This window comes from Macrosteles quadrilineatus, unplaced genomic scaffold (assembly GCF_028750875.1).
Source record: "Macrosteles quadrilineatus isolate MER2022 unplaced genomic scaffold, UCM_ALF_1.0 Scaffold_2__2_contigs__length_208266976, whole genome shotgun sequence".
In the NCBI taxonomy this organism is placed as follows: domain Eukaryota; kingdom Metazoa; phylum Arthropoda; class Insecta; order Hemiptera; family Cicadellidae; genus Macrosteles; species Macrosteles quadrilineatus.
In genome coordinates, this window is record NW_026542595.1 from 152415007 (window position 1) to 152441815 (window position 26809).

Sequence of the window (26809 nt, forward strand, 5' to 3'; positions counted from 1 at the left end):
TTTGATATGTCACAAGGGGTACCTTGCTATTTAAAAAAAATAAGTTGGGGGCAGGGGGGGAAAGGGGGGGAATGTGAATGTAACGTTGAATTCAAAACAATTGGTCCCCCTACGTCAATAGATGATTCCCGCAAACTGCATATTTCTATCTATTGCGGTTTTTACATAAATAAAGATGCAAGTTTTTAAAAAAACACCCTGTATAATATAGACTCGTTTTGTTTTGATTATTTTCCTAATTGCTATCGCATTCGCTCAGCTCACGACTGGTCGTAATTTAATTGGCGTAATGGGGAACCTTTCAACCATGAGTTTACAACTTAAATATGCTTTTGTTGCTGTTTTAATGCATAGGTACTATGTGTTTGAGCTGTTGTATGTGATGATTATTGAATCAATTGTTAGTTATTCTAAAAATGGTTTTAAACGAAATTTCTAAATCTTGCCAAACCGCTACAGCTGTGATCCATATAATTATTAACTTCAATATATAATACTGTATCCAGAAACAATCATTGGTTTCAGTCAGCATACTGTTGTTGATATGTTTTTAATGAGTTTTATCAAATTAAACTTATCCGAAAAGGAGCTGTAGGTTCGCATCCCGCTGGCAACAGTTATTTGTTGCACTGCATCGCAAAATGCAACCGTGCATAATTAATTAGAGGTCGTCCAATGGTCGAAAACTCGACTAAAAATATGTAATGTACAGACTTCTCTATTTTCACCCCACGCTGTAAATGAAACGGGGTAGCGGATTTTTATCCCCCTGGAATTTTACCCCCTGGGCAAACGTGACGTCACAAACCAGGGGGTAAAATTCTGGCCGCGAACTTTTGAGTTTCGCGACATCAGCTCGATAAATTAAACGCGGAATTAAACATATATTTTCATGGTTGTGAATTTAATCAGAACACATCAAATTATAAAAACCTAGAATGTACGGCCCGGATTTTTACCCCCGGAATTTTACCCCCCGGATTTTTACCCCCGGAATTTTACCCCCTGGCCAGATATATAAATTAGTGAGAATGATTAATCATCTTCATTCAGTTTTAAATTTTTAAATTTAAACATTTTATTATTAAGTAGCCTTTCTTAATGTATTTTCAACATTAACTAATCGAACAGGTTTTTAATTTTGATCAGGATTTGATCTTCGTAGCCAACTGTTGGTTAATATGATCCAAATAAAACATCGAATTCTATTTACTTAGTAGAGGTTACAAAATTAATTAATAAAGATATGCTACTAAATAATGAAATGTTTACAATTATTAAAAACAGAAATAAGAAAATCAATCATTCAATTTTTAAAATCGGCCGGGGGGTAAAATTCCGGGGGGTAAATCTGGGGGTAAAAATCCGGCCCGTACATCTTCAGTTGTCTAAACGCTAGTTATATGGACAAATTAATTAATCACGCTCTGACTATTTTCATTAGACTTCCAAATCCGCGGGGGTAAAATTCCGGCCGCGAACAAACTTTTGGCCACTCAGGTTACTACGTCATAGTGACGTCAGCTTTGCCCAGGGGGTAAAATTCCGGCGACCCAATGAAACATGTGACTGTAATTGCTTCAATTTGTTTTGATTCTCTGTTTAGCCTATATTTTGTTGTCATTTCGTCACCAGCAGGTCAACCCATAAGTCCCATGTAAATTTTTTTAAATTTCAAATTCAATTTTTGTGCTTATTTTTGAGCCTATTTTAATTTATAAAGGGATTCTGCACATCTACAGGAAAATATCCTTATAACAGTATGCGCAAATTTTCCCTGCAATGCACACGAAAAAAAGAACGTTTTAAAGAAACATGCTTGCCTATCCTTATCCTTATATATAATACGTGAAGGCGATTCCTACCAAACACTTAACTCCTCCGTTAATAATGAACGGATTTTTACAAACGACGTGTCAAAATAAAGATTTTTTTTGTGTAGACGCCCCTTTTCACCAATTCCTGTAATAAAAGTCCTCGGACTTTGACCCACAGACCATCGAAATCTCAATGTGTTTCTTACGAAGAAAATATTTTGTTTACTTAAACAGACGAATAATTTGTATTAATTGCAGCTGTTTATGTTTAACACATGATACACACAAGAGCGTCCGTTTTCAGAGTGAGTTCGTTTTCAGTTTCGATAACTGCAGTGGAGTGATTGATTACATTATCTTGGAGTTGACTCTTTTACATAGGAAATTACCTACGACTGTTAGGGTTATTTGTTTTGAAATAACATCTATAATACTTGCAATTGCTCTAATTCGATCAACAGGTGCACTAGTTAATATCTAATACTTGATAATTGATAACATGAATAATTTTATGAAAATATACTTTTTTAACATTAAGTAGATCTAAGTTATTAAACTTGAACAAAAGATACACGTGACGCAAGAAAAAGCATAATTTTGTCGCTTGGAAATTTATTATTAGCCTACTAACTTACTTTCCTATCTAAAGTATTAGTATCTTTTAACCAAATAGAAGCCACTCGGTAATTTGGCTCTGAAAGTTTTGAAATGCATTTTCTTAAGGTAAAATATTTTATGATGCAATTCATTTTTAGTACCTATTGTATTGTGATCACAAATCTTTGGCACTCTAAGAACCGTGGCGATAAAGTGATATGACAAATGTCAATAATAAAAAAATAGTGTAGTATTGGCAAAGTAGCAGAAAAAAGTAACAAATCACCTGCGGAATACAATTATGCGTGGTTATGTCAATTTGCGTAATTTCCAACTTACTGCCAAACTTATACCATCTGCCATTATTTTCTTCCTAATTTGGCCTCAATTCAAACTCGCCGACTTGAGGAGGTAATTTCAATTTCTTGAGACCCAAATTAGAGCGGAGAAGGATATGCTGAGGACCATTGATGCAAATTCTGCACTCTCGCGGACGGGGATTTATAAAGACAAAAGGTTCCTCAGGTTGACCTTTGATTTCAGTTGGAGGGTAAGAAAATAAATAATTTTGTCGCGCAGAATTTCAATCCTTGTTACCGGTTAGGTTTAATTAGCTTAGTTAGTTTTCACGTTTCTTACTTACTTTTCCTAAAGTATTGTACGATGAATAATTATTTGCATTCAAGTTTGCAGTAAGTTTATTTACAGTAATACATTTACTTTCCCAATAGTTTGATTTCCGTTCATATGCTTAATTAATTAAACCAACTCTCGTGTTTTACAATTCCAACAAATTCAAGTACGGTAGGCCCACATTGTTGTTAAATATATTATTTTTCATATGTTTTCCTTTTCTTATGTTAATAATACATATTTAATAATCTTATTTTTTCTTTACAATTCACTCGTAGGCCTATTTTAAAGCGATGTTTGATACATCATGTTTACGTAGATAGAACTTTAAAAAATAAGTTTGAAATTTCTCGAGTGTCTGCTGTTTGGCAGATTAAAAGTTTAAAAACGAATCTTAAACAAATATCCTACCTTAGTACGGATTAGGCGTATTTCCACAAATACAGTAATATTTCATTTATTCTCAAAATCTTTCTAATTATTAATTGTTGTATTTTATTTTACTTTTAAGTATTCTAACTTTGAGATCCCATAGTCAGAAAAATATTATTTGAACCTTTCCAGATTTAGTGTAACTTCTAGTGTATTTTTTACCCGAACTGCAGTGTTGTGTAGTGTAGAGTTCGTTCACCGTTATCAGCCGGTGTAGAGCGGTAGGAAGCCGCAGTGATAAGTGTTATCAGTGATGATAACTGAGTGAGTAGACCGCTTGTCGCCCGCAAGGTCGTCCAAGGTCATCGCCTGCAACTGCGCCTAACGTTGTCTACAGCCAGACGTGGAATGTACTGATAACTCTCAATACTACTTCACTACACCCGTACCATGTCATCACTAGAACATTCGTGATCAGCTCATCTTCATGGACTCAGCAATCGTGGAAACAACTGTGATATCATACCCACAGAGCAGAGAATAAGATTTAATACTTTTTATTCTCTGCTCTGTGGATCATTACCTGCAATCAGGACAACATCTGTGAGCAATTGTTGCGATCACGACGACATCGTCATCGTCCTCCGTAATCGCGACATCCAACTGTGATCATACCCTGCAATCAGGGCAAAATTCGTGAGCAATCGTTGCGATTACGACGACATCGTCATCGTCCTCCGCAATCGCGACATCCAACTGTGATCATACCCTGCAATCAGGGCAACATCCGTGAGCAATCGTTGCGATCACGACGACATCGTCATCGTCCTCCGCAATCGTGACATCCAACTGTGATCATACCCTGCAATCAGGACAACATCTGTGAGCAATTGTTGCGATCACGACGACATCGTCATCGTCCTCCGTAATCGCGACATCCAACTGTGATCATACCCTGCAATCAGGGCAACATCCGTGAGCAATCGTTGCGATCACGACGACATCGTCATCGTCCTCCGCAATCGTGACATCCAACTGTGATCATACCCTGCAATCAGGACAACATCTGTGAGCAATTGTTGCGATCACGACGACATCGTCATCGTCCTCCGCAATCGTGACATCCAACTGTGATCATACCCTGCAATCAGGACAACATCTGTGAGCAATTGTTGCGATCACGACGACATCGTCATCGTCCTCCGTAATCGCGACATCCAAGTGTGATCATACCCTACAATCAGGGCAACATCTGTGAGCAATTGTTGCGATCCCGACGACATCGTCATCGTCCTCCGTAATCGCGACATCCAACTGTGATCATACCCTGCAATCAGGGCAACATCCGTGAGCAATCGTTGCGATTACGACGATCGTCATCGTCCTCCGCAATTACGATAACATCAGGATGACTTCTCGCAATGACCGTAAATCATCGTTTCCAATAATCGCGATTTTCTTATTCACGTAAAATGAGAACCATCGGAACGCCCGCCGGTACCTGCTTTCAATTTGTAAATTGCAAATACTAATACACTAATAAGTTATACAGATATTTTTGTTTGGTCAGCATATTTTTACAAAGTGAATATACCACTTAAATATCATTGAACATTCACTTTTAAATAATATGGACTAATTTGTTAGCTATCGATGGTTCCAGGCCCTATATCTGTCAATCAACTTGTGGTCTAATCACAAAACGTGCTAATGTTAGGAGATAGATTCGGCAGATGCGGTTCCACGAGTTGTGAATTCAATCGTATTTTTTATGTCAAATTTCAATATTTGTTTTTAATACATTCAACTGACAGATACTGAGGTATAGATTAATATAATGCTGGGGCAAGTTTTCATATTCTCCGGCGACAACAGTTTTCCACAGCTCAACAACGACGATGCAATTAGCATTAATTGGAAATGCGATACAGTGTCAACGCGAGGCGGCACAATCGGCGCTGTTTCGCCGGATCTAGCACCAATACTCCACGAACTATTTCTCATCATTCTGGAGCTGTTATAGTTTCAGTGCGAGTTTTGATGTTTGTTAACCCTGAGTGTGTATAAGTATAGCATATTTTTCCTTGCATAAAGATTGACAGCTGTTTTTATCCATGTAGGTCTAAAATAGCTATTTTGTCCCTAGGGAGTAAAGTCTCCTTTACTATCGAGGGAATAAAAATTAGCCGTAGTCGATAACGTCAACAGTACAATTTGCAAACTACGATTGTAAGCAATCGGTTGTATGGAAAGTATCGGCTGTGTTAATTGTTTTCAATGATTGTAGTTCATTATTGCACTGTCGCCGACTGAATTAAAAATTGTCTACATTGAATCTAAGAACATGGATGACATGGGAAATTATTATTTTTCTCTGAAAGCCCCGGAATATCAAGTAAACTATTGATATATCAACTGTATGTGTTTTGGATATTGCTTGTAATTTGTAATGCCAAAATACAAGCAATAGTTTATAAATCTATCACTTTTATTTTGTCTAATTAATTTTCAAGTCGGTGATAATATTAAGAGGTAAAACCTTTTATTGGCCAGAAAACCTTACTATAAAAGAATTTTTAAGTTAAGGTGTAGTTCAGTAGAAGAAGTTATAACTATACGATTATTTTTGATGTCTCCTGTGATCTCATATCACTTAACAACGAGGAAAATCGCCACAGAACGTTACCATGTTTGCTTATTAGTTGGATACATTATTTTTGTCGGGATGTATTCCGCCAGCTATGAAACTGTTGATTTGTGGCGAGCTCTGACTGAAAAATACTTTTATGATTTTCAAAAAGGTGTTTTGGAACTTCGTGATGATTTTTTAATCAAGATTAATTGCGTCTCGTTGGGTCGATAAATTATTGGATTGTAACACCGACTGTTGATCTGTCAAGTTAAAGCAACTTGATTGGGTAGTGAATTAAGTTTAGAAGATTATTAAAAAAATCAATCTGTTTGAAACCGACTTTCTAGGAACTTCTGGAAAGAAATGTTTTAATTTTTGTGAGTCTTCGCAAAATTTAAAGTACGTAATCACTTTCGAAATAATTGTACGGTACCAGTTATAATGTTTATTACTCGTACATGCGTTCATTTTGTCTTACAATTTAACTATGGAAATTGAAAAATACCTTATTTTCCGAAAACTCTTTTATGAGTTGGATAAACCCCTAAGTTCCTGAAGTTCCCCAAGTTTCAAATCGCGAAAGGTGTGGCGGAAAGGGGGTTCTGAAGGGGTGGGACAGTCCATTATAATGCAACATAATTACACGACAATCTGGGAGTTAATAAAGCGGTGGATTAGGGGTAAAGGGTGGAGGGGGGCTAAAAATCCACACCTCTCTGCTAGAGATGAAACCAAGGTTTTACTGTGCGACATTGCTTTGGAGTGAATTTAAAAAATACCTGGTGATGATTTTGGTAGAAAATTATATCTTTAGAGTGTACCTTGTTTTTAAATGATAAAGCTGCCATGATCAGCACTGCTCTAGAAATGTTGTCATGGTTTTAAGTAGTATGACGTGCTTCGAATTAGTGTAGAGTAATTGCCTATGTTTGATCGCGTCATTGGTATTTCAATTTTTCCTCCTCGTAGTTTTAAAATTGTATGGAGATTGGACATTATTGTTAATCATATTTTTTAAAATTACATACAAACAAAACAAGTATTTTATTTACTCTAATTAAGGTTTTTATAAGTAATGTCACGAACACACGTGGAATTATTTATGCACTTAAATAATACAAGTTAACCACCTTAGAATTTAAGCCTCACGAATTCCTCCATCTTATGTATAATAAATATGTTTTCCTACAGTCACCCGACAAAGTGGCCTTTTCCTTTTACAGATTATAGTACAAAAAGCCTTACTTTGGTGCACAGTTTTTACTTTTGCGCACACCAGTATTCCATCCAAACAACACAAAACAGCGTGATCTTATTATGCACGTAATCCGTGTACGCTTTAAAATAAGTTGGCAACACTTTAAGAATAGATATCACGACTACGATCAGCTGGTGTAGCGTTTCTCTTTTCGTTCAATGTTTGGATTCAACCTAACCTAAAATTTGTTGTACAGTGTTTGCTAGTCTAATTATTTATATGATTTATAGTAACTGAATGAAAAATATAATGTGTAATACGAGTGTAAAATACCTTTGCTGCACTCGAGAAACTTACACTCGCTCGAAATCACTCGCTATTTTCACTATGGCTCGTGTGTAAACATTTCTCTCCTGTGCAGCAAAGTGGCACTTTGCCCACTACTTAAACAAATAACTATTGTATGTTGATTTTTTATTTTTATTTTTCTATAGTCTCTGTTTCTGTCTTTTATATAAAATATTTGTATAAAAAATAAATGGCAACCTTTGAACCTAATCGGAAAATTATGGTGATTTTTCATTGCGGTAGTGCAAGGTGAAGGAAATAATTGTTAAATTATTCTATTCATGTCGCTGTTTCACAACTGATATAATATTGCAGGTGAACCACCATACTACACAGATACCAGATCACCCTTGCATTGCCAAGTCAATGTGAAAAGAGGCAATAATATTCAGAAAACAACACTAATATTGACACGGGCGTGAGGTGAGGCTACATCCATTTGGCGGGTAAGACGTGCTTTCAGGCGGGAAACAGAAACGTTCTTTACAAAGCTGTTTATAAAACTTGAAAAGCTGCGAAAATAAATCCCTAAACTCCTTTCTGTCAGTTCCAGCTTTGTAAAACAAGTTGTAGCCACGGGTTGTTAAAATCAGTAGGATGATTTTGTAAGCGATTAAATTTGACGAGGGTTACGTTTTCAATTGGTCTGTATTTGATTCGGAGTTTTATCCAAGCCTAAATGCAAACTAGGGGTATCGTAGTCATACAATTAATGACACAAATAAGTAATATTAGCTTCGAACTACAGTCATTATAGAGGGTAAGAATGCAGTTTGTGCCGTATCGAAAAAGAGTTAAAAATATTACCTACTTTTAAATAAATTTTTCTTACAATATACTGTACTCCTCAATATTTAAACTTTATAATGGACAAAGTTAAGGAAATATTTTGAGAAATAACAACAAAGCAAATATAAATGAGCGTAGTCTGCAGCTTTGCTGTGGCGGGGATATTTTACAAGAATCTTCTAAAGTTAACGATTTCTCGCAAAATCTTTTTCTTGTATATTCACAGGAAGTTGTAACAAAGGAGGAATTGTCGCACCCAAACGCAGTTGTATTGTAATGAACTTATGCGTACAGTACCTTTCCTTACCACTTATCACAAACGCCAAGTCTGCTTTGTTAACCACCCTGTAGGCTGTAATTATCTCACATTACAATAAACCCCCTTCAACCACGGATCGCTAGGAATCGCCTCGGGTTGTCGAGGATCTTTTACTTTTATTAGAAAGAAATCCACCCCATTTCCACCCCCTACTCTCTCAAAGATACGCTACCTTAGCCCCCTTCGGCTAGTGTTCTTACAGTCTTTGTTTTGGATTTTCCCGGCGAAAAGCATTTCTTCGCTGTCTTGAAAACTTGGCGTTTCATTTCAATGTGGATTCTGTAAAATGTAAAGGTTGCAAATCGTTAGCGTTAGATTATAAATTTTTGTGAGAATTTGTAGTATTGATTGGGAAATCTGCTAAACATGTATGTCGGCAATTTTAAGTTGAAGTAGTTGCAATTTTAATAGATATTATCAATGGATATACCTCTTGTATTGTTAACTAAAAATATCGGTATTGTGTTTTTTATCTGGATATTTTCATGGAGCAGCGAGTTTATGTACTTGGCGTTATCTGCAGGTTATTGATATTTTCAACTACCCTGCGACTGGACATTTTATAAAAATATAAAAGTACCACAAAAATATACATGTTGAATTTTCCAATTTTTTAAAATCTAAAAATATCTTATTTTAGTTGTCTTAGTAAAATTATAAAGAAACGCATTATATTTTGCAAGACATATTTGTTACAGAGAAAGTGTTCACACAGTACTTTGACGCTAATGAACCAAATAGAAATTGTCGTAACGGTTAAGAATTCTGTTAATTGTATTTAGATAAAAAGGGCATGACAACGTGATTAGATTATTTCGTAAATATAATTTAACGATAGCTCAAGTATTTACACAAATTCCAAAGTCACAACATGTGTTAGTTAATAATTTTTAACAATTAAATGTTGCCACGAAACATCGTAAACACCTCAATAGTATTTATAATAATTAACGTTTTTTATTTTACATAAAATATTTAGCGGGTAGTTATGAACCTGTCTGGGCTGAAGAAAACCTCGGCTGCGTTGCTCAAGTGTCAATTAGGGCTGCCATTGAAAACCAAAACCATTAGTTTTAAATTCTCGAGACCGAGTCAATAAATATTTAACTATGCCATTTACGTTTCAACGTAAAGTAACTGGTAGATCAGGCAAACTATTGTAGGACATTACAAACTAATGTAACACATCTCTGTTTATACTTCGCTAATATTATGTGTAGTGTAAATCTTTGTTTTAATTTAACTCTATATAAACCAATCACTATATAAACAACTGATTAAAAATAAATCAGGCCACCATACGAGTTATGTATAATTTGTAAGCACGATTACGATATAGATACGATACATATATTTTTGACGAAAAATGACAATGTAAGTTGTTAAAATATGTAACAAAACTGAGTTTTCCATTTCACACAAAAACGAGCAATTATAATCAACATGTTGTTTACATAGACAACGGAGAACGTTATTATTTCATAAAGGAACTAGGGTATAGTTTACCTACACTATAATATTTCACAAAGAAATTAAACCAAGACATTGTTTACCAAGACTTTGACCAGATAAAAATGCAACGCGATGTTGTTTTCCTAGACTATAAACACCATTATTATTGCATAACGAAATGAAACCTAGATATTGTATATTATGACTACAAACACCTAATCCAACATGATTACGTTAGTAAAAAACATAATTATTACCAAAATGTTGTTAATTTAGATTCACAAGTGCATCGATAACAAGCCTTTCGTGTGGATTATTAATTAAGACCTGCTATCAAGGTTGACCTCTTATCGAGGCTTGCAATAAACAAGTGATTCGGGGTAAAATAAATTCAAAGCGATGTGGTTAGGTGTAAAATAATCTCAAGGGGATTTGAAAATGACACTTGCTTTGTGTAGGCATATTGAGGTTCCACTATTACTAGAAATTGGATTCGAATAATTGTGATACTTGATGCAAAACGGTTTCGACTACATACACCATTGTTATTCCATTAAAGGAAACCAATAAAAATTTTACCACGACTGTGATTACCTAAAAGTCCAACGCGATATACCCCACTATTCCATAACAGTGTCTGCTCGGTTGTTTACACTGAGGTATACAGGGTGTCCCGATACCACGTGGGCGGAGGGAGGTGGACGGGTTCATTGCTATGATCGATAACACCTACACTCCCACTGCACGATGCACTTGCACTCTCCGCCTGAAACTCGCCGAGGAATGTCAGCAAAGCGTCATGTTTGCTCCAAGAGATGAGAATTTTCTCGTTGAAATTATGTGGGTTCTTCAGTGTTTGGTTTGGTAATTTTTTTGTGATACAGGAGAGTGAGCGACTGATGTTTTTGTGTTTTTTAAAAGTCCTCCCAACTTGAAAAAATTCCTCGTCACGGTTGTCGCAATTTCATAAGAAAGCATTAAAGTAATCTTGAAGCATGCGTGATTGTTTTCTAATCCTAATACCGTAGCAAAATGCATTTTATTTATTATAAGGCAGTAACTTGGTCGGTACTCTACTGATGAGTGCTACTGGATCGAGCCTATCCATCCATGAGTACAGTTTAAAAAATTGGCAAAATTGAATCGTTGCTCAACATGTATTACTTTTATTTTACCTATCGATGTAAGGATTTTTAATCGTTTTATTCGTACAGGTTACCCTTACAGAAGTTTCAGAATCGAGTTGGGAGCCTGCGAAGGGAATGCGGTACAGTATCACGATCAGATGTTCTTTAACTTCCTCTAGAATTTCCTCCGCTAGATTTGATGTTTCAAAAGTGTAGCTGCCTTTATATGGAACCTGTCTCCTGGCCCGGACCAACGCCATGTAGACCGAGCTACAAGTGATAGGTTGTATCATATAGATAGACTATATTGTACTGTCATTAAACGCACTAATCTCCCCGTATCTACCTGTATATTTCTACGCTCGATAGACACCATTATTTTCTTTCCTCTGTTTGGCCACTAGACCGGCGGTCAGTGTTCACAGATACTATCGCCTGGTGGTAGGTTTGTATCCGCCAGTTGTATTGTGTAGGCCTCACCAGCAGCCGTGATCGCGTGCGCCCACACAAAACATGACGCCATTTACAATGTAAATGTCGGCGATGAGAGTGGAGATGGACACTGTGGTTACTCTGCTTCCGGAGTGGCCGTCCGCCCGTGTCGACTACGACGGTCAAACATACTACATGGAGCATACACAATACATCATGCAAAACGTCCGTCCTTGTCGACTACGACGGTCAAACATACTACATTGAGAATACACAATACAGCATGCAAAACGTCCGTCCTTGTTGACTACGACGGTCAAACATACTACATAGAGAATACACAATACAGCATGCAAAACGTCCGTCCTTGTTGACTACGACGGTCAAACATACTACATAGAGAATACACAATACAGTATGCAAAACGTCCGTCCTTGTTGACTACGACGGTCAAACATACTACATAGAGAATACACAATACATCATGCAAAACGTCCGTCCTTGTTGACTACGACGGTCAAACATACTACATAGAGAATACACAATACAGCATGCAAAACGTCCGTCCTTGTTGACTACGACGGTCAAACATACTACATAGAGAATACACAATACATCATGCAAAACGTCCGTCCTTTTCGACTACGATGGTCAAACATACTACATAGAGAATACACAATACAGCATGCAAAACGTCCGTCCTTGTTGACTACGACGGTCAAACATACTACATAGAGAATACACAATACAGCATGCAAAACGTCCGTCCTTGTTGACTACGACGGTCAAACATACTACATAGAGAATACACAATACATCATGCAAAACGTCCGTCCTTGTTGACTACGACGGTCAAACATACTACATAGAGAATGCACAATACATCATGCAAAACGTCCGTCCTTGTCGACTACGACGGTCAAACATACTACATAGAGAATACACAATACATCATGCAAAACGTCTGTCCTTGTCGACTACGACGGTCAAACATACTACATAGGGAATACAAAACATACATCATAGAGCAATCCAAAATTAACATCTAGGCCTATGCAACATAATGTAATACAAAATACAGAAAGTACGTCTACGACGGCATACATAGAGCACATCCAATGTACAAGAAATTTGTCATGGAGCATACATAATACAACATACACGTACAACATAGGCTATAAAATAAGTTATACCTATAATAAGTGTTCCCTACGACAGCTGCAAAAATTACACAATGAGGCACATAAGATGTGTTCTTGTTTTATTTAACGAGAATATCGGTTGCCACAGCAACTATAAAGTAAGTAGCACCGAAATAGAGAAAGTCCTTTAAAATCGGCCTGTCGATCTCACACTCTGTATTGACAACTCAACATAAGGGCCATTTTAACAAATAGTTTTGACCAAACAAAATTCGTAGCCTTATAATATATTCGTAGTCTTATAATATAAATACGACCAGGCTGAGGCTGTACATATGAATTTGATTTAGAATAAAATATTCTGAAAAATCAAATTTGGAGACGAAACAATTGATGTTCGTTTTCTTCTATGCAGGTTTGCTGTGGCGGGGACAATATTATCTTTGAATGTGATTTATTGCACTAAATGCAGTAGGCCTAGTTTCCTTCTGGGTAAATATTTTTTTTCGAATTTACTCATTACAGTACATTACTGGCCCATTTAATTCACTAAATTTATTCATGTGAATAGTTCGATTTATTATTTCGTATACTAAAATTATCCAGACGTGACCGTAGAAAGTGGTCGAGTGCTAATTAAATCTTGGTAGTGGTAGTGCAGTAAAAGTGTACCTGTCGCGGTGAAGGCTACATGTCAGTTAGCCACCTGCGGCGATAGGCTACACGGGAATAGAACTGGCTCTACTGCTGATGCATCATGCAGCCTTCCTTGCCGCCATTCTGGCTGGCGATCGCTGCACGTATATAGATATCGTTTGTCGCGGATCTTTTTATCTCTTGCTGAATGAGCAATGGTTTGGCAACATCTTCTTAGATCACGGGTCATATGATGCATGTCATGTGTTATTAGTGATTGAAATTGTGGCAGTTTTTGCAACAATTTTGCAAAATATCGGTATTTTACAATAAACTACCAAGATGGTGGATTCACATACCTAATTTCTTCTACATAGAACAACAAATGTGTGATGTAGCTCTATACACATAGACACACACACACACACAGACATCGCTACGAAAAGAACCTTCTGGGTTCAGGGAACCCAAAACGGATATTTCCACCTAAAACTCAAATTCGAAAATGTTGACGAAAATAAAACTTTCTCCACGCCTCCACTATATGAGAAGAAAGTTAAACGTTAATTTTTTTTAGATCGTTTGATCAGTTCATAAAGACATTTTTAAAACACAAATCTCGATAGAGAGTGCACTCTCTAGCTATCAAGATTCTACTTTCACTCTGCTACAGATGTAAATGCGTATACGCAGTACTGAACACGTCGCCGGCAAATGAATAAATAAGGTGTGTAGGGTTTCAACATCGATTGGCCCTGATATTGGCCAGGCCGCATTTAAGTAGGTCGGTTTACAGAAAATGTTTAGTTTGAGCAGATATACCGGAGACCGGGGCGGGCCGGACCAATATTTTGATCCCCTCGGGAAAACAAATCTGTTTTGGTTAGATATTGACGCCGTCAAATATTGTCGCTAGCGCGGGAATTTCGTTTCACTAGTTGGCAACGGGTGTGTTTGTGTTGGCAACACTGTGGTAAACATGTATGTGAATGAGTCCGTCTGTCGGCGTGTGACGTAGTACTACTTGAGTTGTGGTCGAATGTGTAAGAGTGTAGAGAATTATCTCGAAGCTTGTTGTCACCTTAACTTGTGTTTTGCTGTTTAGGTAAGTCGTACAAAAGCTTAATGCCAATTACTATTGCTATTTTAGTGTGTCGGCAATTTTTACTGCGATTTCTCCGATCTTCTCTAGGCAATTAAACTGTGATTTCATTTGGTCATAACACAAAATAGAAATAGTAGTCATGTTAAACTGTGATTGGTGTAGCACACAGTTGCATGCTAGATGGCGTTTTCAAGCTTCTTTGTCTAGTCAACAAAGTATATCCTCCATCAATAATGTTGAAATATCGTGCAATAACTATTTATGGATTGAAAAGTTTAATGCCTATGTTGTAACAGTATTGTCGTTTGTCCTAAAGATTTTACAGTAAACTAGTGGATTTTTTATTACAATACAGTAGTTATTATGTTTTGTTTTTCAGATTATTCAGCAATTAGGTAAAAATAACCATAACCTCATATTTTCAAAACAGTTGTTTTAATTACCTATTCATGGTTCCGCGAAACGTATAGTACACGTTTTTTTTATTTTTAAATAATGACCTTATGTAACACACGCAATTGCACTGAAAATTAGTTTAACATTAAAACGCTTAAGTGAAAATGTACCGGTACGCAATATTTCCTGTAGAACATTGCAATTTCTCAGACTCCGTATCCTGTTGACGTGCTGTTTATTTACGTTGTAGTAGCCAACATCTGATCTCTGGTCCGCGGACTTCAAGTCAATCGTAGAAGAGAAGACAAGAACGTACAGGTGAGGTAGATGGAGAGAGGCTAGGCTACAGTATGAGTCACGGACAGGTTGAAACATGCAGCCGCAGCTAACCGCCAACCTACGCAAGTGCTACAGCATGACGTCAGAGGAATAAATAATGTACCAGTGAGCATTGTGATAGTTGTGATGTTTAGTCGATTTGTCATCCGAGGGACACCGTTAGTTGGCTTACAATATCAGAGTAACTTATTTTATATTTTAATACTTTTATAAGCCCGAATAGACCTACTGGGCAAACCTCTCAAAAATATCTAAATGTTTACGCATTATTCAGCGAATTTCCTTATAGGGACAAGGGAACGGGTTTGTATGTGTTATGAGGCTAAACATCCTTTTAGCGAATTGTCCATATAGGGAATAAGCTATTACCGTAGTAGCCTACTCATGGTAAGACCTGGACCCAGGACCATTTACTTTTTCGTTTTAAAGTCCCTAGAGGCCAAAAACACCATCCATAGTGTCCGTTAGCACGATAACTCGAGCAAAAATGATCCGATTTTGATGAAATTTGGTAAAAACGTGTAAACCTACATTTATCCGAACGAGTTCGCGAATCAACATGATCGGACTATGGGAACGGGGGTTTATGGGGGGTTTTATGGGGTAAAAATAGGTTTTTTCCATTTTTGACCCTAAAAACAAAAGATTTCACAATTTCTTTTCAAACCATTTTGTAGAGCTTAAATAAACAAATAATTTAGTATATTGAAGTGTTATTATGCGGCTAATTGTTACGGAGAAAATTCAAAAAAGTTGTAAATTTAAATATTCCCATGTTATTCTTATGGAGAATACATCAACTGTTGTAGTTTGCTTGTTTATGAACATATTTTGATCAAATTTGGAAAATAAATTTATTTCTTACTAAGCTACAGTATTAACATTTTACAACAAAAACACTTTTTATCTTCCCTATTGCAGCAAACCTAAGTACTCGTTAAACTAATTATTTTTAAATAGAGAATTAATGTGATAATTTTAAGGAGACATTTGAGTGTAAATCCAATCAGGCAAATGGATATTCGCTAAGTCTGCAGGTTTGCTGCGGCGGGGGTATTTTAGTTTTTCAAATTTGTAATTTTCATTGCAGCCATCGTGTAGAGCTTTAATAAACAGACAATTTTGTATTAAAGCATTGCACGGATCCGGCACATACACCGTTGTTGATGCTGCCGGAATATACACCATACACCTTATGGTAACCATGTGTTTAATTTACTATATAGATATTATTGTACTTGGTTTGTCTTAAACTAGGTTTGGATTCTGGTATTTGCATCTGGTTTGACTTCGATTAACTTCTGTAGCCACAATTCTGGGGTTGAAATATTACACTGCACCTACGGAATTACGAAAGTATTTTAAGCCAGTCATTATTCATTATAGATTGCAACAACTACGATTCAATATAATAATATCGCTGGAGGCAGTACATTGCATTACAACTCAGACACAATACAATGATACAAACGAACGCATCAGTTGCCGTTATCTATGTATGCAGTAATTTGCAGTATTGGCACTTCGATATTGTTATCAGGTGTGTAAAACACAATTTTTACAATATTTAAACAGCATTTAGCGGCCCCGATACCAAGGGTCGTTGGAACGTCCTTGGTGCAATTGAAACCAACTGAAACAGGTTTAGGGATTGGGAAAATTAACGTGATAAAACTAACTTCGCAATCTGGTACTGAAACTTCTGGTAGGCAAAGAACTGTATAAAATTCAATTTTGTTAGCAGGTTTCGGTAAAAGCCCAGACAAGGAATGAAGATGGCTAGTTACCATAGATATGTTTTTTTAAGCACTTATAACTTTTTGTGCTGTAATTAATCTCTATGTTGTGTTTTGAAGCATGTAATCTTCTGTTGACGTGTCCTTAGATCTTCATGGCAAGACCTGCAGTATTTCAGAATCTATGTAGTTTTCGTCTCTTGAATTCAAAACTACTTCAAATTGTTGTCTTGCTGTTAGTGTGAGACACCACGCACAAAAGAACCTCATGTTTAAAATTTGATATATGTCGTAACCCAACTTATAATCTATATAAGTTCGGTAACCTAACTTGATCGGAAATTTCATTTTTTTTGGGGGGGGTTCCCTAAAAATTATAATTTCGACTCCTTTGTTTGAAACTTTGGAATACAAAAAATCTGCCTTTCTAATCTAATTTTTTGAATACATGGTAAATGTTGCTGCTTATTTGTTGCAGACATGTCAAAAGTTCTGTGTTGTTTCCTATTCTTTCCTTACTATTATTTATTGCTTTATCTTGGTCATTTATAGACATCGCTTCTTTCCGCTTCCGTTGCATAGTTTTATAAAATTGATCGTATATCGCACGACTTTTCACGAACTTTCTGCACATTTTCCTAAAATTGTACTCAGAATATAAACATGTTTCATAGCTTACTTGCTTACTATCATTATAGTGTCATATTTGAATTGTTTTGTAACAATGTATTTCTGTTCGCAGGTGAGTGTCACAAAACCCTGTGTTCTGGCTGTTTCGTTGAGTGAGTAGTGTTTTGATTTTCTTGTCAAAAGTCGCAGATTTGTCTGTGACAATATGCCTTATTTTGTTTTTATAATTTAAAAGAGTTATTGCAACAACTCAATTGAATTAGTTTTCGCTGCCCAGATTTCAGTGGAACATTAACACTTAAGGAGATTTGTCAAAAATATGTAGTTGATATATGTTCTTTTTTATTTGGTTTGGGGTTTACCTCAGCATAAGTTAACGGAATTATGTTTTTATTTTGAGTTTGTCATACTGTCTGCAGTTACCCTAAACGTAGGTTAACCACTTGCACTTAATCCTTATTAAAACGGTTATTTTAAGTCATTCGTCAGATAAGATGGTAATAATCGCTAGGTTAAGTTACTCTGTAAGGTACAATGAGTTGTGTTTTTTATTGAAGTGTGTCTACGTTTCAGTCTGTATAAGAGAAATTGTGCATTGACTAACTCTGTACTTCTATTTAACCTGTGTGTGACAGTTCTATCGTGCCAGCAGTTGTCAGTTCGTCAGATAGTTTTATCCTTTCTCCAGTCAGTGTAACTGCTGCCAATTTCATTTTTAGTAATTGTGCTAAGCCTTCTTCCGGAAAGAAATGCCATGTAGAATTAAAGGGAAATCGACCACACTCTTTGCCTTTGCCTGACAATTTGTAATACAAAACTGTATGAAAATATATTTTTGTCCCAAATTGAACAACCTTGACACCCTTAATGTACAATAATTATAGATTAAAACCTTTAATTACCACTTCGTGCGATATTTGTTGAATACAGTATTTACAAATAGACACGCAAAAAATTAACATTTCACGTTTAATTCAGTAGTATTTACGTATTGTTGCGTACGCACGCGTGGTGCTATCAAAACCGGACATCAGGCCTACTGCAACCCCTACTGAGGAACACGAATAAGTGACGTCACAGAGTCAGCTGACAGGTGGTTCTTATTTACAGTTATCTAGTTCACAAAACAGCTGATAAGTGATTGTGTTCGTAAATTCCCTCTCTTTCATAAAATAAATTAATCAACTAAATGCACTTTGACCTCTGGTTAAAACGTTAGTAGTAGTAGATTCTTACCTAGAATTAGACATTTTTGTTAAAAAAAATCTAGTAAAGTTTGTCGGAAACGCAAATTAATCACGCTATTACCAAACACGTCACACAAAAGTTGTAGGTTTCTACAGTTTTCAGCGTGGAGCTGCGACAGTCCCTGGTAAATTGTGATTAATCGCGTCAACAATAAATTGACGCATTGGACGAAAAAGGGAGCAGCAAAGTTGATTTTCCCGATTTTCTCAAGTCAATCGACATCGCTGGGCGTTGCTTTTAGGGCACTTGTTGTGGGAAATAAACAAAAGCTTTTCAAAATTAATATTTTTCTTCTTGAGGGTGATGGTTCGAGAAAAGAGAATGTGTCTCCGAAAGTACTAAAGGTTGACATGAAATAATTTACAATTAAATCGCTTAAATTACGGCTAATCGAGTAGCCTTGATTCTGATATCGTGTCATATATCAAGAAGTCGTATTGAACTTTAAAGTTCAACGTTTGAGACAAAATTATATCCTGTGAGTGTATAATAAATAATAATATTAAAAACCAAAATTTTAAAACATCCCAAATAAATCGTTAGTTTTTAAAATAACATTCATTTCTGTCTTGATATTGCTATTAATTTTATAAAATACTTTTCTATTTTAGAACTTATATAACAAGTAACTCTATCATTATTTGTTTTCAACCTTGTTCTCAATTGTTCTATTATCAATGGACACTTTCTTTAGGCTATACTCGCCCTCACGTCGCTATCCAAGTAGGCTAGGGGAGGCCATTATATTTTGGACGATTCACGGCCCCTTTGACGACGCGCCGCGGCACCAATTCCCTCCGTGGGTCATTACCGAATATTTTGAGCCTCCCCCAAGGTCACTCCGGTCCTCCAATTAGAGTATCATCTTTTTAAAACCACTCGAAAATATTCTCACAGGAACATTTCTCCTTTGAATGTGGGCTCATTGGAAGGTTATTCGACGGGGAAATGGTTTGGGGGTTTACCTTCTAAAATCGCAGTATTGTTTCATTTATTGCTGAAGATTGAAAAATATTATATTAGTAATAAGGTGAGGATTCAGAAGGGGGAAGGATAGTTGGGGGTTTAGTTTTAAAAAGTGAAAAACTCGAGACAAATTTAATACATTATACGGCTACAACCGCGAAAAAAATGTTTTATTGTATTTGAACGGTTAACATGTGTTTTTCGAGGAAATCATCGCCCAACTAATTCAGTTGTGTCATCTCGTTGGCTATATTATATAATACATTTTAGGTCTCGTGAAATCTTAAACCGAAACTTTATTACAACTTTGCCTATTTTAACTCTATCGTCATACCCATTGTGTCAATTACTGTAAAGCCGCACTACAATTCAACGCAGGTCCTTTAACACATATTGATGCTGTGAATATATAAAACATTAAATTACAGTTTAAACTCAGCAACAAGGGCTGACAAAGCATGGGGACTAATTACTCCTCAGTGTTGGTGGTTTCACAGTATTATCAATGACCACAGTTGAATGTGATATTGTAAACCCATTGTATTTGGTAATGAGGGCAAGACGAGTCAACAATTTGACAGGTTATATCCGGCGGAAACATTGGTGCTTAGTCAACGTCTTCGTCACACAACCAATCACGACGAAGCCACAAGTAGTAGGCGTGTCGTGTACGTCGTGTATGAACGATTACTGAATATACTCAACTACGATGTCGCCTTGGGTGTTGGGCAAGAACGAATGATATTAATTGATCGCGTATTAGATGTGGTACTTTTTAGATGGATACATTCTGATTGAAAATGTATACCAAATTTGTATAATGGTTTCTGTGTATTTGTAATACGAAAATGTCTGGATCGAAAATATTCGTGGAGAATTTTGTCAATACTGTAATAATTATGAATTAACAATTGAAAGGCAAAATTTAGTAGTCACTAAATAGAGTCACTCAGATAAGCAGTTGGTACGGCTTGCAACCGTGTAGCTTATTACATTCTTTTAACACACTTAATCGTTTGTGTTAAAAAAAGTGTCCACGACCGAAATACTCCTCAACGTTTTGGATCTGGGTTTGAACACGTTTATATTAAATACATGCAGCCTGCCCTTATCGACAGCAATGCAAATCATATCAGGGACGTCTACAAAACGATTGCGTATTACAATAACAATCGAATTATTTTTTGATTGTTATTTGTACTCTGATAAAACTACCAAATAAACACCAGTGTATGTTGATGAATTTATTTATAGACTAAGCCCGCATATATTCAACTCAGCCAAAATACATCTTAACTATCAAAAATCTACCTAAATCCTTCCATCCATTCAAGTCAACACGGTCGTTAACTAATGTGAAGCCCGAATTGTAAACAAGTATCAAGATGTTAACGACCTGATGACACGATGAGAGAATGTTAACAAAACGCTGGTTTCTGTGGCCAGAACGCGTTTGTTGCCGTTTAATGCCGCTTATCTATGCCGTAGACTGTAGAGCAGTAGAGCGTTACGGCCAAGTGTAACGCTAGTGTTACGTCAACGCCATCAGACACTTCATTTCTCAGCGTTATCTCAAAGAGTGTAACTCTTGTTAATGGCCCGAACTGTTCGCTGAGAAATTTGCATCTTGAATGGCATTTTTAGGTTGTGGTCTTCCGAGGGTTTCTGGAAGATTTTAAAATTATTAAAATGAGAGTAAAATTAAATTTGAGCCTACTGTATAACTTGTTTGACAAACGTTTCGATTGAAACCCCTTGAAATGAACAATTAATTGTGATAAATCATTTAATTATTAAAGGTCGAATAGCTTATTGGCCGTTTGATAATGTTTACTCACGTGCTACAAATACAGCTGCTCACGTGTGTGCAAATCAGCTGTGGCCACTCTAACTACAGCTGCTAATTTGACTGAAGCTGGCAAATTATATCTGGCAAAACCTACTACAGAACAGTAATATTGGATCGTTTCGGTATATCTTTTGTCCTGCACAGTTTTCCCGTTGAATTCGTTTTTCTAATTTGTATAACAACAGTATAATAATTTGAATTTTTTGAAGAAATGATTGTAATGGAAACTAATCTAGATATTTTACAGTAACTTGTTATATTTTGTCGATTTACCTGCCAAGTTTTTCCGTGCATCCGGGTCGCCTACCGAAAGTACACCTAAATTCTGGGTTGGATTAAGGCCGGTATCCACAGTGCGAGGCAGCTCGCTGCGAATGCCTCGTTGCGAATGCTCGGCTTTGCCTCGGACTGTGGATACCGGGGTTGCTCACTGCGAGCACCTGTGCGGCGCTCGCGTCGCACAATGTGAGGTGAGCCGTGTACTTGTCGGTCTCAGAGCAGTGCTCAAAGGTGCCTCACCCCGAGCTGTGCGTTAAGTGGATACCTGCACTGTCTGCCTCGCACCGTACCAGACTGTTCTCTGCAAACCATTCCACGCGAAACTGTCATCATGGATACTCATGATAGAATAAGAGATTAGTGAAGTGTTACGAAAGTAAACGTTTGTTTTGGGAGTCTAAACACCGAGAGTATTATAATAAGTTTAAGAGAGAAGACTTGTGGCGCGAAATATCGCAGTCAATGAATGTTCCGGTGAAAGATCTGAAAAAGAAGATTTACGTCTCTGTTGGGGTCTTACCGACGTGAAAGGTCGAGGCTATAGTAATCAAGAATCTCAGATTACTATCTCAGAGTATAAGAATTAAAGAATCTCAGAATATAAGAATCTCAGAGTAACAGCTAATCTTTCCTTGGTCGTAATAGCACTTCGCATGTAGGTATCGCGTTTTTTCACGGCAGGCTCTATCAATGTAATTAAATGTTCAAAATCTTCATTGGACATTCGCAAGAAATTTGTCACGTCTTCTTCGAACCTCACGTCTTCTAGGAGTCTGTTCCCATATTCAAACCGATTTCGATCAATCTTTTTGACCCAACAACGATGTTTACGTCGCTTTTTCTGTTGCTTTTTATTAATAATCGTTGCAATCACAATAAAAGCAGCAGCAGAAACTTGCACTTTTCTATGGAAAAACACCATTGTACCGACTGTCTTAACTACGAATGCGGGTGGCTCGCGCCATGTTCGCGTGCTCGCAGTGAGCATTCGTGGTTACAAACTAGCTGCCAGCTAAAGAGCTCACCCTGAGGCAGATGGCACGAGGCATTCGCAGCGAGCAGCCTCGCACTGTGGATACCCGGCTGAACAAAATTCTCCCTCGTGGTTCTTGTGTTAGTGGCTTTCAGCTGGGCTATACTATCAGCTTATTTAACTCGATTGCGTCGTGTAATTCAAGAATGTATTAAAGTGAAACTTTCAACCCGAATAATTGAATTTGAAGGATGTGCATGTATCGAATTGTAATTATATAGTTTAACCTCAATCTTGAGTAGCAGGTATACTCGTTGAAATCAAAATTATATTCCTACTATATGTTTTAGTTATAAGTAAAGAAAGGAAACAGTTTGATTTGTTTATTTTTGAATTGACATGGTGTTAATTGTTAATTGTAAACTGACTTAACAGCTATGCCATTAGCTTATCTCTTGCTAATGAGTGAGTTTCTGTTTTGCAAGTTTGCTGCCGATTGAAGGCATATCTTGAAACCATTTTGTTAAGTTTGATCGAACTAATATTTGGGTCAAAACAATCCTTGGGTATCGCTGGCGTTTTCCCTGTGTATTTGGATTGTACTGTTAAACAGAGAACGCGTTCCAAACATTATTAGTAAGAACGTGTCGTTTTTATGATTGTTTATTGTTTATTGCTCATTAAAAACAAATTCATCCGGCTTAATTTATACACATGTTATTGTTTTCTTAGTGATATTGGTATCACTGTATTCCTTTTACAAAATCCTACAACATGTGACCAATATTTTGCATCAAAACACGATTTGTTCCATTTAAAAACTTTAAACAAAATCTCTATACTTTTATAAAATTTAGGTGGTGTCTGCCTGTCTGGGCAGCTGTCACGACTAAAATACTAAACCGATAAAGCCAAAATTGAGCACAAAGATGGTCCACATATCTAGGAATGTCATAGGCCTATTCACTTCCTTGAGTTCCTCTCGGGCTACGCCCCTTAGACGTCCAAAGTTTTCAGGCGAGGTTTTCAAAAGTAAATATTAATTGGTCTCCATGGAAAAATGAGAAAATTCACGATGTTTACCTTTGCCTTGGAATGTCAATATAAACACGCAGAACTGCCAAATTGCTTATTTCACAATTTATTTCAGACAGCTGATCCAAAGAAAATAAATGTAATATTTTATTTTACACAACTATGTGGCAGGTTTCTATTTATTCTACAACTATGTCATTGACTATGGGGAAAAAACAACCGTTGCTGTATCAATCCAGGTTCTTCTTTCTATTTATTAAAGTGTTAAAAGTTATCAAAATATTGTTATTGATATATTTTCATGTAAACATTAGGGCAATTACAATTTAGGTTATTCTTTTTTTATTAAATTTAGTGGCTTCAAACTACTTAACAAGTGTTTGGATTAGGTGGTATAGTACATCTTCTTGTTGCTAAGCACGGGTACAGCAGCTACTCAAAATTATAACCCAATGGCAATATTGTCAACTTGGTTTGGATTCAGCCCTTGAACCAGTAACTTTTTCGGTTAAAGGCAAGTGCCAAGCCTAACCCTGTCAGTTAACTCAACCGAATTAGAATTATAATCTATAACCCCTGAATAGTAATGCAATCTAAACACTGTATAGCTTAACGAGGTATTGTTCGAAAATATAATACAGATTGAGAGTGGCGTTTAAATTAGCGCGGGTACGAGTGGAAAGGTTTGCTTGAATGTCAAATTACCAACTGGTGACGCTCCTACTACACTTAGAAATATGAAGCGGGCACAAAACGCTTTGTCTTCCAGAGACGGTGTTTTACAAATTGGAATCACGGTTAAATATTAAGTGCTTTTCAAGCGCTGGTCGATAGTTGTTGACGACACCGATTTTTCGTTTTACTTGCAGGCGTTTTTTACGTTCGGGATATTTTAAAGTGTTTTTTTTATTTTAGTTTAAAGTGTTGAGTAATTATTTACACTAGGTGAGTAATACGTTACATTGTGTATAATCAGGTAAATTTTAAAAGTTTTTTTTATTTAAATTGTAATTTTGAATTAATTACTCATGCTTAGTATGTAAGAGGTCATATTTTGCATTGCAACTATAAAAATGGAGGGGGGGGGCAGAGAATAATATTGTAGTAAAAAATGAGGAATGTTACAAATCAAATACTTACTTGCCTAAATCACTGTTTTAATTTATGGAATAACGGGGTTTTCGTCATACTGAGCTATGATGAAAACAAGCTGAACTATGATGAAAACTATAGCTGAACTATAACAGTTTAGCTCAGTGGTTTGACGACAATCTGCTCTATGTCAATTCCCTTAAAACGCATATTCTTAATTTCCACATCTCTGATTGTTCTTCCTCGTCTTTTAGCTTTCATATAGATGTGTATCCTGTCCACCCCATTAGTTGCACTAATTTTCTCGGATTGCTTTTAGACGACAAGTTAAAATTTTACCATCATATTGACCACGTAGTTAAAAAGGTTAGTTCAGGAATATTTGCCATCCGCACCCTTGCAAATTCGTGGAAATCTGATGTCCTATTTTCTGCCTATTATGGCCTTGTATTCCCACATCTTACCTATGCCTTGCCCATATGGGGGTATGAGAATAAGTGGACCTTATTTCTATTCCGTTTGCAAAGGCGGGCAATTAGAGCTATATTTTCTTTAAAAAGACGACAAACCTGCAAACCATTTTTTCAAACTGCAAACATCTTAACGTTTCCATCACTTTACAAAACCTTGCCATTCCTAAAACAAAGCATCGACAAGTTCAATAATTCCCATAACCATGCTTACAATTTAAGAACTTCTTATAATCTTCCAGTCCCTGTCCACTGTACAACCTTTTTTCAAAAAAATCTCCGCTACAATGCAGTAAGTATCTTTAACCACCTTCCAACGCATCTAAAGACAGAGTAAGACCACATGAGGTTCAAAAGGAAGTTAAAAGGTTTTCTATTAAATAAATGCTACTACAGCGTCCGTGACTTCCTGACTGACGGCTAGAGTCTTAATTTTCCTTGAAACAGAATGATTTGTAAATTTTATGTTTAAGGTAATTTTATTATTCTAAGTTCAATTCCATTTTATATTATATTATTGTGACCTAACCTATACATGTAATTGTGTCTACTTGGTTTAATAAACGAGTTATTGAGTTACTGAAGAAAAAACTGATGTATTCAATATATACGTTGCGGGTTTAAAGTTGCTTCTTCCTGTTGCAAAAAAGCCGAGGACGTCAGTGATTTTGATAGCTGTAAAATTCGTCCGCAGGTTTTACAGAAGATAGTCCCGATTAAGAAATATATTATCGTACTCCATTATACAAATTTGTCAGTGTTCATCATGGTATTATTTTACATAATATTGCACATTTCACGGCTGAGGGTATAATGGTACAAAAACACAGTGGCGACCCTAGAGATTGCGGGGCCCAAGACGAAGAAATACGGCTGTGCGGGGCCCCTGATAAGCGTGGGGCCCAAGGCACCGCCTCTGTCTATACATATAATTGCATCTAAATAACAGTTACAACTGCTCGTGAATGTCTGGAAAACAGAACGGAAGGAAGAACATTTGAGAAGCTGATTTACAAAGGTAAAATGTAGGACTTATGAATTTTGAACTTTTTTCTTAAACAAGTGTGCAATTTAATTAAAATGTAGTTACATTAACGCTGAGAGGAAAAGTATTTTCGCCATTCACTTATTTGCACTACTAAAATCACCTTTTCAAAATTTTATATTTTGGAGATTAAACAGTTTAAAACACAATCA

At 36.4% G+C, this 26809-nt stretch overlaps 1 protein-coding gene across 4 annotated transcripts in view; it reads left to right on the forward strand.

The window, feature by feature from the left end:
• The window catches only part of LOC128986113 (uncharacterized), a 74957-nt gene that overhangs the window by 30919 nt on the left and 17229 nt on the right, over positions 1-26809 (forward strand). Inside the window, exon 3 of one of the 4 annotated variants that reach the window (XM_054406258.1) lies at positions 17813-17852. The exons of 2 other annotated variants lie outside the window; for them this stretch is intronic. In XM_054406258.1, coding sequence (XP_054262233.1) covers positions 17813-17852 — 40 coding nt within the window. Of the gene's footprint in view, positions 1-14539; positions 14600-17812; positions 17853-26809 lie in introns of those variants that run through there. One more of the 4 variants, XM_054406260.1, reaches the window with a different exon arrangement.